Source organism: Juglans microcarpa x Juglans regia, chromosome 1S (assembly GCF_004785595.1).
Source record: "Juglans microcarpa x Juglans regia isolate MS1-56 chromosome 1S, Jm3101_v1.0, whole genome shotgun sequence".
NCBI lineage: Eukaryota > Viridiplantae > Streptophyta > Magnoliopsida > Fagales > Juglandaceae > Juglans > Juglans microcarpa x Juglans regia.
Window position 1 is genome coordinate 10425468 of NC_054595.1, and position 15881 is coordinate 10441348.

Consider the following 15881-nt stretch of genomic DNA (forward strand, 5'->3'; position numbering starts at 1 on the left):
CATAGATTTATATATAAAGTCATATCATTCTCTTAATGCAATCTAAAGCATAAAAGACTTGGGCTATGAACATCAAAATTAAGTCCAGCTTCCTCCCCAAATCTGAATCCTCCTCAATCATGCGAATCCAGTGCTCCATCAATCTCGTCCAGGTCGATTCCTGACACAACTTCTATCATTCCGAGTGGAATGATAGTGGTCCCATAAAAGGGTGAGATTACTCGAAATCTCAGTAAGTTAAACAACTAATTGACACAAAAATAAATCAATCATGAAAAAAAAATGATAAATATGCAATGCATGAGATGCGAAAAATCAGTATGCATGTCTCTCATCCAGATTCCTCAACATCTTTTAAAAATATGAAGACACGGGTTTTTACTCAGTAAGTAATTTCGTCATCATTTTTTAAAAGACATAAATTCTTCATAAAAATCTCATCATAGATTTTCTTCATCATAGACTTACATCATTATCTTAATAATAACATAACATGTGGTATTGTCACAGTTCCCCATATGCACTATGAGTACCTGTCGGTGACCATAGTGTAACTTACATTGAAACTATGTTATCTATAGACTCGTTTTCAATGCATTGGTAAATAACATAACATTATAAAATGATAACGTGTACACCCACCAGCACTAGGTGTCATAATATATTAACTTCGCTTCGGCGTTCTTTAAAAAGAACCCATTTGAAGTCTGTTGATTGTTCTTTGTCAACCCGGGACTTACCACTCCATTATTAAACACTACAAAGTGGACAAAGGAGTTCCACTAGGATAATTCCCCATCCTGGCCTTTGGGGTCTTGAAAAAATGATTTTCATGCTATGCGTTAAAAAAAAATTTTCCTGAGATGTGCATGTAAATTTCAAGCAAAAAAAAAAAAAATGACATTTACAAATTTAATATGTAAAAATTGTGAAAATGCCATATGTTATGTAAGTATGCACTCGAAGTGTCATATAACATGATAATTTATGCTCAAAATGATAATTGAAGAATAAAGTAAGCATTTATCAATAATTCATAAGAAATTTATCAAGATGTAAGTTAGAGGCCAACTTACAAACTTCCGGGGAAATTCGAAATTATCATCGTAGCTGCGTAAATTGAGTGTATACTAAGTTAGGGTTAATACTCTTATGTATAGGTTCAAAATCAAAGGCTTCAAAAAAATTAGGTATTTACAAAAATACTCCTAGACTTTCAAAAATTACCATTTAGGCCCTAAATTTTCACTAATTGCATACGAACTCCAAATTTCACCAAATTTCATGGACTTCATATCTTTGGCATTCTAAAACCATCTATGCCCTTAGATTTTCAAAATTCAAAGTGGAACGTGTCCAATTAGTCCCAACCTGTGGCATGCATCCTAGTTGATGCCTATGTGTATTTTCAACTATTGATCTCAATGAATGCATGCATATGAGATTTTCTTTAATCATTAATGATCACTAGCATCTTTAGGGACATTATGAAGTCTAATCCTTAAGTAATCAAGTTCATCCCAACAATTAATCAAAGCTAAGAAATCTTTAATCACCAATATGCTTAAAACTGATTCATACTTGATGATCAAAACAAGATAGATTTAAAAACATTCAATCATTCAAACCTTCCTTTAACTAACCCGGTTTTGCATTAAGCATCATATTCTCAAAACTCAACCAAATGTCATACCAACACTTGGAAACAAAGCTTGAAATGCTAGCTAAGATCAAAAGGAAGAAAACTTACAAATTTCGTGGTTTTCCAAGCTCTCTAGACTGCCTTACACAAGAACACTCAAGAACTCACCAAAACTCACTCGGTTTGCACTCTTTTGATCTCTAAGAGGGGGAAATGCTCTCAAGTCTCAAGATGATGCTTGGAGCTGTGGTGTGGGTGAAATGAGAAGGGGAGGGAAGTATTTATAGGTGGCCAAGGGGTGAGGGACGTTGGCTTGGGTGCTTGGTGATTGGGTTGGGAGGTGCTCAAATCTAGAAAATTTTCATATTTGCTTGCATGAGCTTAGGTCACTTGTGCAGAATGAAATAGTGTCCTAAACCACCATCATTTCCTCTCCACAGTAGCTGCAACGGTTCTGTAGATGACTTCAGGTCGTGGGGCATCATTTGGATGGCAAAAGATCGCTCAAACCATCCTTGAAAATAGGTGAATGGAGGTGGATTTATTGTGGCAGAAAATCAATTCGGTTTTGGATGTTTTTGGGCAGCCAAAATGAGTCAAAATCCTTCGTGATGGTCATGGGTCTTCTTAGTGATTGGGTGGATAAGGAGGTGGCATGGGGTGGTGGTGCAAACCATGGAAGGAGGCTGGTTCAAATTCAATCCAAATGGTTCCTACACAAACTAGACCAAGGTGCTCCTGGTTTGGTTCTATGAGTTGGTTGATGCAACCAATTTCGTCCAAGGATGAAACTGAGTTTGGGAGGGTCTCATGAGGTGTTTAAGGACCATATTACCCTTGAGGATAAACCACAAAAATGTTGGGCCCAAGGGCAAAACAATCCAAGCATTACAAAGGGCAATGCACAAAACCGATTGAAGCATGGTTTGGGCTTGTTATGTCATCTTTCTTAATGACATGTGGAATGGTTAAGCCAGGGTATTAACATGGTCTAATTATGGTTTAAGGGAGTATTAATTCAATAAAATTTGAATTAAAAAGTTTAAGAAAAGATTAAGCATAATTAAGCTTCAAAGCATAGATTAAAGTGCACTAACCTCAAGTATGATGGTTAATGGCCTTAGCCAATTTTCAAAACTTAATTTGGGTACTTTGAGTGTGATTTGGGCTTAAGGAAACCAATGGTATGGTATATTGGGTCTTTCGTCTTTGAATGGTAAAATGAGTCCAAACATGGCTATGGGCCATATGGGCTTGAAAAGGGCCAAGGGTCCAATCTACACCAAAGACCTTATGCCTTCCTATACTTGGGCCAAGATTAGCCTTGATTTCCTAAGGGCTTGGTTCAAGGTTTTCTTGGGCCAGGCCCATGAATGCACTTGGGTCCTAAAAGGCCTCACCAAAATTACTAATGGGCTTGCCTCTCTAATCGTTAGCTCATTAACACTAAGTACCAACATTAATGCTACTCCCACTACCAACCTTTTTTTTTCCACTACGAACTTTAAAGAAAGTGATTAACCCATAATTAAAAGCCTAATCTATAGTACTTAAGGGTTAATCATGGGTTAATTAGGCGGGGTGTTACATCCTCCCCCCCTTAAAACAGATTTCCTCCTCGAAATCAGGGTTAAATAAAACATGCAATGGGTAAGGGTTTGAGTGTCGACTCACCAATCTAGCTATAGCTCAAGGCTATGCCATGCATGAATGCGAATGCCATGATGCGATGCCAAACAAGTCACCTACCAAATAAATAAGGGTATTTGCTTCTCATGTCAGCTTCTTTTTACCGTGTGGCCTCTTCAACATTATGATTTCGCCACAAAACATTAACCAAGGGGATTTTACAATTCCGTAGTTCCTTATCCTTCCAATCAGTGATCTGAATTGGAACTTCCTCATAGGTTAGGTTGGGCTGAAGTGAAATATCCCTCGTGTCAACAACGGTTGGAATTTGCTTTTTGAAACTCTTCTTGAGAGAAGATACATGGAAAACATTGTGGATTCCTTGGAAATCAGTGGGAAGATCCAGCCTATAAGCGACTGCTCCTACTTTCTCTAGAATCTCATATCGTCCCACATATCTTGGACTTAACTTACCTTTCTTTCCAAACCGAAAGACTCCTTTCGTGGGCGATACTTTAAGATAGACCCAGTCGCCAACTTCAAACTCTAGGGTCCTTCTTCGACGATCAACGTAGCTCTTTTGCCTATCTTGGGTAGCCTTCATCATTTCCGTTATTTGGCAAATCTGATCCTTCATCTCTTGAAGGGTCTCCGTACCATAGATCCTTCCTTCTCCTACTTCGTCCCAGTATAAGGGAGATCTACACTTCCTTCCGTATAACGCATCGTAGGGTGCCATTTGGATGGTAGCTTGGAAGCTATTATTGTAGGCAAATTCTATTAATGGCAAGAGCTTTTACCATTCGTCCTTCTCTTGCAAAACACAAGCTCTTAGCATGTCCTCTAGGGTCTAAATCGTTCGTTCAATCTGCCCATCAGTCTGAGGGTGATAGGCACTACTAAACTTTAACTTTGTGCCTAGAGCGTCCTGAAGACTTTGCCAAAAACGAGAAGTGAAACGTGTATCCCTATCAGAAACAATCGTCCTTTGGACTCCATGTAACCACACTATTTCAGCAACAAACAGCCAAGTCAACTTCTCCATAGTGTCGATATTCTTAATTGCCAAAAAGTGGGTACTTTTCTTCAAACGATCGACTACAACCCAAATAGAGTTGTTTCCCTTTGAGATCCTTGGTAATCCAATTACAAAATCCATGTATATGTCCCCCCATTTCCATTCTAGGATTGGGAGTGGTTGTAGATCTCCAGTAGGCCTCTGATGCTCTGCCTTGACCATTCTACAAATCAAGCATCTATTAACATACTCCGCTATGTCCCTTTTTAATCCTTCCCACCAAAAGTGTTGCTTCAAATCTTTATACATTTTGATGCTCCCTGGGTGGGCTATGTATGGAGTCTGATGTACTTCCTTTAGTATCTTATCCTTGATTTCTTGATCAGCTAGGATAACTTTCTGGTCTTTGTAGTATAGCAACCCATCATTTTTTAGGGTGAAACCTTCAGGTCCTTCCTTCTTCTCTATCTTCCGTCGAATTTCTACCCATTTGGGATCCTCCATCTGACGCTTGTTCACTTCTTCCCATTCCGTTGGTATAATTTCTTGTACTGCGTTTAAGGATACTTCGACAGGAAGATCCTTGATCAACAACATTCTCATACTATGCAGAAGGGACTCTACTTCTGAGGCACGACCTGTGGAATTATCCCTTCTCGTCTTTCGACTTAGCACATCTGCCACTATATTAGCCTTGCTAGGGTGATACTTAATCTCACACTGGTAGTCGCTAATAGTTTCTAACCACCTTCTCTGCCTCATATTCAAATTCTGCTAACTAAACAAGTACTTGAGGCTCTGGTGATCGGTGTAGATTTCACACTTCACTCCATATAAATAATGCCTCCATATCTTTAAGGCGAAAACTATGGCAGCTAACTCCAGGTCATGGGTGGGGTAGTTCTGCTCATGGTTCTTCAGTTGTCATGAAGCATAGATGACAACTCGTTACTCTTGCATAAGCACACACCCATGTCCTGATTTGGATGCATCACTAAATACTACATAGGGTTTATGAGGTTCAGGTAGGGCTAGTACCGGCGCAATTGTGAGCCTTTCGTTGAGTTCCACAAAACTTTGCTCACACTTCTCTGTCCAGACATACCTAGCATTCTTCTTAGTTGGGGCAGTGAGGGGTCCTGACAACTTAGAGAATCCCTCCACGAATCGCCGATAGTAATAGCTAATCCCAGAAAACTTTGAATTTCGTGCACATTCGTCGATTGCTTCCAGCTTACTACAGCTTCAATTTTGCTGGGATCGACTGATACTCCTTGACTTGAAATCACATGCCCTAAAACTTTTACCTCCTTAAGCCAAAACTCACACTTACTTAATTTGGCATACAGAGATGGTTTTCCTTCAGCTTTTCCAATGCTAAACAGAGATGCTGCGTGTGATCTTCTTCACTGCTCGAATAAATCAATATATCGTCAATGAATACAACAACAAAGCTATCCAAATAGGGTCTGAATACTCTGTTCATCATATCCATGAAGGCGGCTGGGGCATTAGTTAGACCAAAGAACATTACTAAGAATTCGTAATGTCCGTATCTGGTTCGAAATGCCATCTTGGGAATATCCTTCTCCCTAATCTTGAGCTGATGATAACAAGACCTTAAGTCTATCTTAGAGAACACCGATGCTCCTTGCAATTGATGTAGGTCATCAATACGTGGTAACGGGTTCTTGTTCTTCACCATTACTTTGTTCAATTCCCTATAGTCAATGCACATCCTCAACAATCCATTCTTCTTCTTAACAAATAGAACTGGCGCTCCCTAAGGTGATGAACAAGGTCGAATGAAGCCCTTCTCTAGTAGCTCTTCTTTTGCTCTTTTAGCTCCTTCAGTTCTAAAGGGGCCATACAGTAAGGGGTTTGATGGACAGGGGTCGTTGTGGGTTCTAGTTCTATGGTGAACTCGATTTCTCTATCGGGGGGTAGTCCTGGTAGATCATCAGTGAAAACCTCAGGGTAAAAATGTTCCTATAAACTGATGTTTTGTTTTATGGATGCCATGAAAGATGATATTCAAACTCATGCTTTTAAATGATGTTCTTCTATGAATGAACTATTAAATGAAAAGGATTGAAAAGAAAGGACTGACATGAATGAAAGAAAGAAATGACTGAATGAATGTTTTAATGTATGAAACTATGTAACGGCCACATGAATAAAAAAGGTACCAAAGGAATAGATAGATTGCAATGCCGGGTAAGTAGTACTGGTGGTGCACCTAGTGCTACCCCCTGATTGAAAGGGATTCTCAACCTGTGGCCACAGGTGGAATCCAAGTCCAAAGAAAGACCGCTAACCCTAACACACGAGACATAATAGTATATATCGGCCAAAGAAAGTGAAACATGAAAGTATGGTTATTTCTTAAAATGTTATGCATGAAAGCATGGTTATTTTTTAAATGTTTATGCATGAAGGTATGGCTTATTCCTCAAACTGTTTATGCATGAAAGTATTGTCAAGAATTAGCAAATGTTAATGTATGCATGTTTCCAAAAGAAAAAGAATAGATGTCTAGTATGTTCACGGCATGGTATAATACTTACTAAGTATTCGATTCACTTTTGTTTTAAATGTTTTAAACGTCCAAGTAATGATGAAGAGGCTAGGGAGCAAGGCATTACTGTAGAGAGAGAGGTGGACGCTTAGTGTCTTCCCTGGTGGTTCCACCTTGTATGGATGATAGGTTATCTTTATGTATAGATGAGTTATGTTGGGATGGACTCTGAGAGTCTCTTATGAATGAATGTTTAAATTGAATGTCTATCAGGTGTTCCCTTTATTAAATTGAAAATTAGAGTACACGTGTGTCATATTCATGTTGATCGATGTTATTAGAAAAGAAAGAAAAAAGAAAGAAATGAAAAAAAGAGAAGAAAAGGATAGGTATGTATGTAGCGATCCCGTCCTTCCCGGGGTGGGGTTGTTACATGCCATACTAGACTGCGGCCCGAGCACTTGTGTGAATATATCTATGTCACTATGAAAGGATTCCCCATAAGATGACTGCATCTCCATCATTTTTTCCTGCAATTTGAAAGAAAACACATTGTTAATAAGTAACGTATTAAAAGAAATAGAAATAAAAAATAAATTATTCACATGTTGCATAATTTATTTAACAAAATTAACACTACTTGCATAATTATCTGCAGTGGCAGGATCCATCCACTCAATACGCTCATTAGTGTGAGCAGCAACATAAACATGAATGAGAGAAAAGTTTTCAGGATGATCACGTTTCTAACAAAGCGACATTAGCAACTTTAAAAAGATAACGTAAGTACTTAAAAAAAAGAACATAAGAAAAATAAATGAATTCTATAATTTTTTAATTACCATTTTTTTAGCAAAAAGGTGGAATGACTTTGAACTGGCATGATGGTGGACAGTCAAAGTAGATCTATTCTATACATTTGTAAAACTCAAGTGCTACAAAATTAATTAAGAATGTTAATTGTAACATATATACATATAATATATAGAACGAATATGAATGTAAATAATTAAAGAATATAAATGTAAAATACCTGATAATCTGGAGATGCGAAAAGATCATAGCACTTTTTTCAATCATCTAACTTCATCTGCTGGAAAGTGGACTGTGCAACCTCTTCCAACGTCTCAAACTTCTTGAAGTGATCATGACATCGTCCCTTGTGACATTGGAATAGTGTAGTCATCAACTCATTCACGGTTCTCAAATCCTCACTACGACAAAAGTCGAGGTCGAATTCATCCTAATAAGTGAATCAGGTAAAAAATATGAGATGTTAATCTAGGTGAAAAAAATGTACTCTCAAAGTAAACTCACCAGCACATGACTTCGAATGCACTCCTTAATCTCATTCGGAACATCTCGCCATGAGTGCACATAAAATGGAACATAAGCTCGAACTACTGTGTCAATATAGGAGGAAAGCGCTGCTGCACTATCATCCACTCCTCCAATGGAATTATTAGGAATGGTGATCTTGAGTTTTTCGTGCCTTCTATTTTCTCAAGAGAGATGCCACGTGTATAGCCACGATCGCGACGTGCAGATGCATCAACTATATGATAATAGTATAATTATAGTTATATAGTTATTGAGACAAAAGTATTAACTATATAATTAATTATCAACCACAATATTTCCTTACTAGCAGGTGTCGACTGTCTGTTGTTCTCTTACTTGTTAACTTGATTTTCAAAAGCGAATTCCTAGGGTGGGGAGTCCTCAATGGGTTCGGGACTTAGACTTGGCAAAAGCACATTTCTTCGTTGTCATTTTGGCGACATCCTTGAAAATGATTAATTATATTAGAAAAAATTAATTAGAAGAAATTATGAAAAGTATAATATTTTATAGTCACCTATATGAATAAAATATTTAGTACTTTTATTCTTCATATTCGGATGTATTTTCCATGCTTGTTTCAGAATCTCCCTCAATAACATCTTCATCATCATTATCAACCTCTTCTTCGTCCTCCTTATCCACCTCCTGCCCGGATTCTACTTCGTCTTCATCTTCTGACTCTTCTTCTTCTTCTTCCTCCTCACTTACTTGAGTTGAATGATTATTTAATACGAACGGGTCGAAATGGACGAGTGGGACATCATCTCTACACAAGGGGAGCGACTCGAGTGCATTGAGGTTAACAAACAAGTTAATACCCTCTCCATCTTCTTGGTATGCCTCTACAATCGGAGTGTCATCTTCATCTCCATTATTCTCATAATATGCACTCGTTCCTGCTTCATATATATTTCGAGAGACAAATTTTTGTACGACTTGCCAAGTTATCTCTCCATTATCTTCATCAGCGCTTTTCATTGGATCAATCAAGTAATAGACTTGGGTAGCTTGACAAACAAATACGAATGGATCATCATCGTACCATTTAGATGCAGTATTGACACTCGTAAAGTGACTATCCCTATGTATCGAAACCCGACCGTCGCCTAGATCCCACCAATCACATTTAAAGACATATGTTACATACCCACTCAGATATTTCAATCTGATAATATCACGTATGACACCACAATAGTCAATATCATCTATTCCATGACTCCCTTCGACCAACACACCATAGTTTTGAGTCTTTCTATTACGTTCACGGTCCAGAGTATGAAATCTATAACCTCGAACTGTGCATGCAATGTATCGAAGTGCTCTATTTGAGGGACCATGGGCCAATGCATTCAATTTAGGAGAAATTAATTTGGGATCACGAGCATGTTGTTCCAAATTCTAACAATTGAAATAGTGTATATTTATTAGAAGTTATCCAAAGGTAAAAGTTTCAAAATGTAACATATATATAATTTTAGTTCATACATGTTCTTCAAACCATCCGAGAAATTCTTCCTCGTATCTTGGCTCTATATTCTCTACGCCTTCCGTCCTAAGTTTGTCCATGTGCTCACTGTATATAAGTGCAAAAGAAGTATATTTTGAGCACAACAGTTATAGTTAAACTTAAAAAAAACAAGAAATATTCGAAGCATGCAACGACATATTTGAGATAGTCATCAATCTCCTGGCAATTATTTAGCACGTACCACCAAACTTTTCCCAACTCTCCATAATCGTAACCCGTTTGTGCACCCAAGGGTCGTACATTCTGGGAAAACACTGATAGCTCACGAGGAGGCGGAGCAGCAAGATCTGCATTTTGATTTTGACGATTAAATCCTGTCTCAACACCACGAAGATATAGAGAGCAAAATATTAACCATTCATCGTGTATATAGTCCTCTGCTATTGAACCCTCAGTTCTGGCTTTACTCCCAATAGTGCGCTTCAGTCAACCCAAATATCTTTCAACTATATACATCCAATGGAACTGCACTGGTCCACCCAACAATACCACTCGAGGTAAATGTATTATTAAATAGACCATGACATAAAAAAATGATGGTGAAAATATCTGCTCGAATTTACATAGTATAGTAGCAATGTCTTCTTGTAGTTTCTGCAACATATCTCGATTTACTACCCGAGAGCACAAATCCTTGAAAAACATACAAAGTTTAGATATGGCGACATGTACATTAGATGTCAGCTTCCCACGAATTCCCACAGGTAATAACTTCTGTAAAAACACGTGGCAGTCATGACTTTTCAATCTACTAATTTCCAGTCATCAAGGCTCACGCATCTACCAATATTTGAAGCATAACCATCTGGCAACTTCACACCTTGCAACCATTTGTAGAAGTCCATCCTCTCCTCCCTGATCATTGTAAAACATGCACGTGGCATGACCACCCTATTGCCTTCCACCCGCAAATGTAGATTATGTTTAATTCCCACTCTCTCAAGATATTTCCTCGTCTTGATCGTTTCCTTCATCTTTTTGTTAATGCTCATCAATGTACTCAGTATATTATCATAGATATTCTTCTCTATGTGCATTACATCCAAACTATGTCGCAACATGCAGGATGACTAATATGGCAAGTTAAAAAAAATACTACGCTTTGTCCAATTCAATTCTGCTGGGCCTCGTTTTCTCTTGTTCTTTCCTAGACCTTTGCCAAAATTGTTCACTCTAACATGTACCAGTTGTTCCACTATCTCTTCCCTAGACAACTCATTTGGTGCAATTCTGTCCTCTGCTCTCCCATCAAACTTAGCACAATCTCTTCTCCATGCATGATTTGCTGGTAGATAACGTCGATAACCCATGAAACACAACTTCTGAGAATATTTTAACCACTTACTAGCAGTTTCTTTATTACATGTTGGACACACTAAATTCCCTTTCGTACTCCAGCCGGAAAAGTTTCCATACACTGGAAAGTCATTTATTGTCCATATTACTACAGCATGCATTTGAAAAGATGTCGACGTGGATGCATCATAAGTTCTAACGCCTGTTTCCCATAACTCTTTCAGCTCTTCAATCAACGGCTGGATGAATACGTCAATGTCATTCCCAAGTGATCTCGGGCTGGGGATAAGTAAAGTTAACAAAAAGTTGGGCGCTTTCATGCACCTCCATGGTGAAAGATTGTACGGAATCAACACTACGGGCCAAGTGGTACAACTTGTATTCATATTCCCAAAAGGGTTGAATCCATCGGTTGTGAGTCCCAAGCGCACGCTTTGAGCTTCTATCCCAAACTCTGGGTATTGATTATCAAAAGATTGTCACGCAAGTGAGTCAGCTGGGTGCCTCATATATGCATCATCCTTAACTCTTTTCTCTTCATGCCACCTCATATCGTGAGTTGTTTTCTTACACATATATAGTCTTTGCAACCTAGGTTTCAAGAGAAAATACCGCAACGCCTTAACAGGTATGTTTTTCTTACCCTTCCATCTCAACTCTCCGCATACAGGACATGTTTGTTTCTCCTCGTTCTCCTTCCAGAACAAAACACAATTATTATTGCATGCATGTTTGGACTTGTACTCAAATCCTAATATCTTTCTCAACTGTTTCGCTTCATAAAAGTTATTCAGCAATGTAGACCTTTCGGAAAGCACCTCGTTAAATAAGTCCAATACCATGTTTATTGCTTTTGTCGACATCCAACACAATGATTTAATGTAAAGTAACGGCACAATAAACGACATTTTGAAATGTTTTGTACAGCCTGGATAAAGCACGCGCTTTGCATCTTCCCACATTGCTGCGAAATTTTCACAATTAGTCCATCAGCCACTTGAGGCATTGTCGTCAACCCCATCCATAAACATCCCAGCTTCAATGTCAGCCAACATCTTCTCCATCTCATCCTGCTCATAATCATCATCCACGTGCAGCAAATAATTTGGATGATCAACCAATACATCTTCTGACCGTAGATCCATACCGTTTACAAATATATGACTTTCCACTTCATCCAACCCTATCGCACACAAATTTTTACACCCTCGACATAGACAGTTAATGTAACCATGACTATCAACAGAGGTCCATGCAAAGTCAATGAAGGTTCTTATTCCATGCACATAGGGTACGTAATCATTTCCAAATCTATCGCCCAAACGCATGCAACTTTTGTCCATTTCTAAAAATATCTATCTATTAATAACACGTACATAGAAAATTCACATGCATGTCATGCTCCAATTCTCATTACTTTTTTGATAAGGTAGTTGGTCGTGTCCTATTCGAGATTATATTATCCATATTACAAATCTCGTCACTCTACTACTTTCCACGTTAGTAGAAATTTCGGCAACACCTCCGCATAATTCTCCAAGTATACATGTTCAAATAAAAGGATTGTGACCCAACGAACAGTATACCCGAAGAACAGTAGAGGAAAGACACCGAAATTTCATATTAAACGTGGAGAATATGAGCAACAAAATTGTGCAATACAGATAATATAATCTCAAGCTGTCCACATTGGACAATTCAGAAATTAGTGGACACATAAATGTACACTAATTTCTGAACAGGTCTAAGGTTATTTATGCAATGTCACACCATATCTATCAAAAAACACTACAAACAATATCCCATGTTGTTTGAATTAACAATGTCAAACAAATAGTAGTGTATGTTATATTGTTAAACTAGAAAGAGATGAAAGAATATGTTCACAAGTTTCCTATCATGAGTAGATAACGAGAGAGAATGATAGGAAATGTATAAATTTTAGTCTAATTACTTAACTGTCACAAACTCTCTGGCCTTGACAACTCTCAAGGTCGGAGAGACTACGACGGTCAAGCAATTTGACTAAAATTTAGTCAATCATTTACTATTATTATTCCTAAATTATAATTTTAATTGTTATACTTAATTGAGTGAGTTATTTATTTATATAGACAATAAGTATATAATTTCTATATAAGCATTTATTTGATCCTTATTTAATAAGTAATTATTAATTATAGTTGTTACATGTATATTATACTTTATATATACTTAAGTTATATACTTTTTTTTCTTTTTTTTAAAAAAGAAATTAAGTTTTATACTATACTTATAATTTGCATAATAATCATATTCTAAATAAATTAGTATGAATACATTATATATACTTATTAAATATTAAATATTAATTCTCATATTAAATGTATATGTATATTAAATGTTTTTAATCTTTACTTAAATTAAGTTCCTAAACTTATCATTTTCTTGTTAAACTCACAAATTGAAAATACACAAAAAAATATTATATAAAAAAATTCACATAAATCCACAACCTAAACACAATATATTTCTAACCATATAAACATATTCAATAAAAATTCACAAACAATAATCACAATATTTCAAATCCATATCACAACATATTCACAATATTTCCACAACAATATTTCTACACATATTAATTCATCAATGAACACCATAAACTCACAAACTATTCACAAAATTCAAAAATGATAATCACAATATTTTAAGAGTAAGCATAAAATCACAACAAAATGTATAAACATATTGCTAAACTATAGAAATATACCTAACCAATTTCAAAAAACACCAAAAAATATTATATCTAAAAATTCACATAAATCCACAACCTAAACACGATATATTTCGAACCATATAAACATATTCAATAAAAATTCACAAACAATAATCATAATATTTCAAATGCATATCATAACATATTCACAACATTTTCACAACAATATTTCTAAACATATTAATTCATCATCAACGAACACCATAAACACACAAACTATTCACAAAATTCACAAACAATAATCACAATATTTTAAGAGTAAGCATAAAATCACAACAAAATGTATAAACATATTTCTAAAATCACAACAAAATGTATAAACATATTGCTAAAGTTTAGAAATATACCTAGCATTCACAATATCCTCTTACAAATAAAAAGATTTCAACTTGCCAAAACAACCAATCATTCAAAAAAATACAACACTAACTTATTAGAAGCATATATAAAAAAAAATACAAGACAAATATCATAAAATTCAAAAAAATACAAAAGAAAAATAGTTTTTCCTTACCAAAATCAATGGCACTAGAGTTCCAAAATATTAGCCCTCTCTCACTCTAACTCTCTCTCTCTCTCTCTCTAACCCACGATCCTCTCTCACTCTAACCCTCTCTCTCTTTAACCGACGACCCTCTCTCACCGTCTGTCTCTCTCAGTTATTTGCGCGCACGAAAGAAGTAGCAGAAATGAGTTTGCTTCCTCCCGTGCGTGTATTCATGCAAAAACTAAATCATTAGACGTAACGTTCGAATGTTTAAGTTGTACGTTCGAACGTTAAAATATCCCGCCCAATTTTCAGATGATGTGTGAACGTTAAATATACACGTTCAAACGTATCTTACTATGACAGAGCCCGAAATCTAGTGGAAAATTTCCCGCACTTTTATTTTCATGTTCGAGCGTACAGAAATTTGACGTTCGAACGTTTATAAATTCCTAGTAAATTTCATCGACTAACATTCAAACGTTAAATTTTAGCGTCCGAACATTTCAGATCATCACAGAGGTGGTGAAATCGAGCGAAATTTTTTTCACATTTTTCTTCTCGTATTCTGTATTATAATGTGACGTTCGAACGTCAATTGATTTCCTCTCATATATCTCAATTCACTTTTGCATGTTAAACTGAAACGTTCAAAGGTAAATAATGTACGTTCGAACGTTACTTTAGGACGTTATTCAACATTTAGTATTTATTAATATAATAGTTATATATATGTATTTTTTCTAGACATTCATAATATTTCTCTTGAATATAATTTAATTGTTATTTTTGAAAAGTTGAGAAAAATACTAACCTTTTGTGACTATTTTCTTCTTTCATATAATCTTATTTGAGATATTCTTTGTTAATTTTAAATTCCTCTTTACTCAAGATTTATATTTGGGCATCATCTTCAATCACTTGTGAATATGTTAGAGAAAAATATTCATTTTCAGGATTATGAGAGGTGGATGCCAGGGTGAGTAATCTTGAGAATGAGAGGCTACATTTGAAAGGTAATGATCCCACCAACCTTTTAGTTGGTGAGCTGGCCGGCCTGTAACAATAATATGTGATATAATAATAATATAACAAAATAATCGCATATGGCTCTGATACCAAAGACATAAATCCCAGGTAATAAATAGCTACTAATAATATTATATGATGATGATGATGATGATGATAATAATAATAATAATAATAATAATAGACGGTATAACTAACCATATGCATGAAAGCATATAAAATAGGCGGTATAACCGACCATATGCAATACTAATATATGTTAATGTTGTTAGTAATATTCTAACTTATACTCAATAAAATAAGGTCTACAAAAAAATTATAAGAATGATTGTATGTCTTGTTATAAATGCATACAATCCTTTACTTATATTGTGAAATGTTTTTCCATTATATATATATAGTATTAGTGTATACTATTAGTATATATCTAATAGTATTAGGATAATGTTATATATTATAACATTATACCATGATATATATTAGTAGAGTATTAGTTTAATATTATATGTTATATACTAATAGCATTACTATATTTTATTACTATATTAATATTAGTATTATGTACTAATATAGTAATACTAATATTAATATTAGACAGCTAACCGAGAATTAGGATTTGCTAATGGCAAAAA

The 15881-nt window shown here is 35.8% G+C and overlaps 1 protein-coding gene across 1 annotated transcript; it reads right to left on the reverse strand.

The window, feature by feature from the left end:
• Positions 1-3431: 3431 nt before the first annotated feature.
• On the reverse strand, positions 3432-4010 carry LOC121247291. The gene has a single exon (XM_041145661.1). It carries the CDS (start codon positions 4008-4010, stop codon positions 3432-3434), a length of 579 nt encoding a protein of 192 aa, XP_041001595.1.
• Between the last annotated feature and the right edge of the window lie 11871 nt (positions 4011-15881).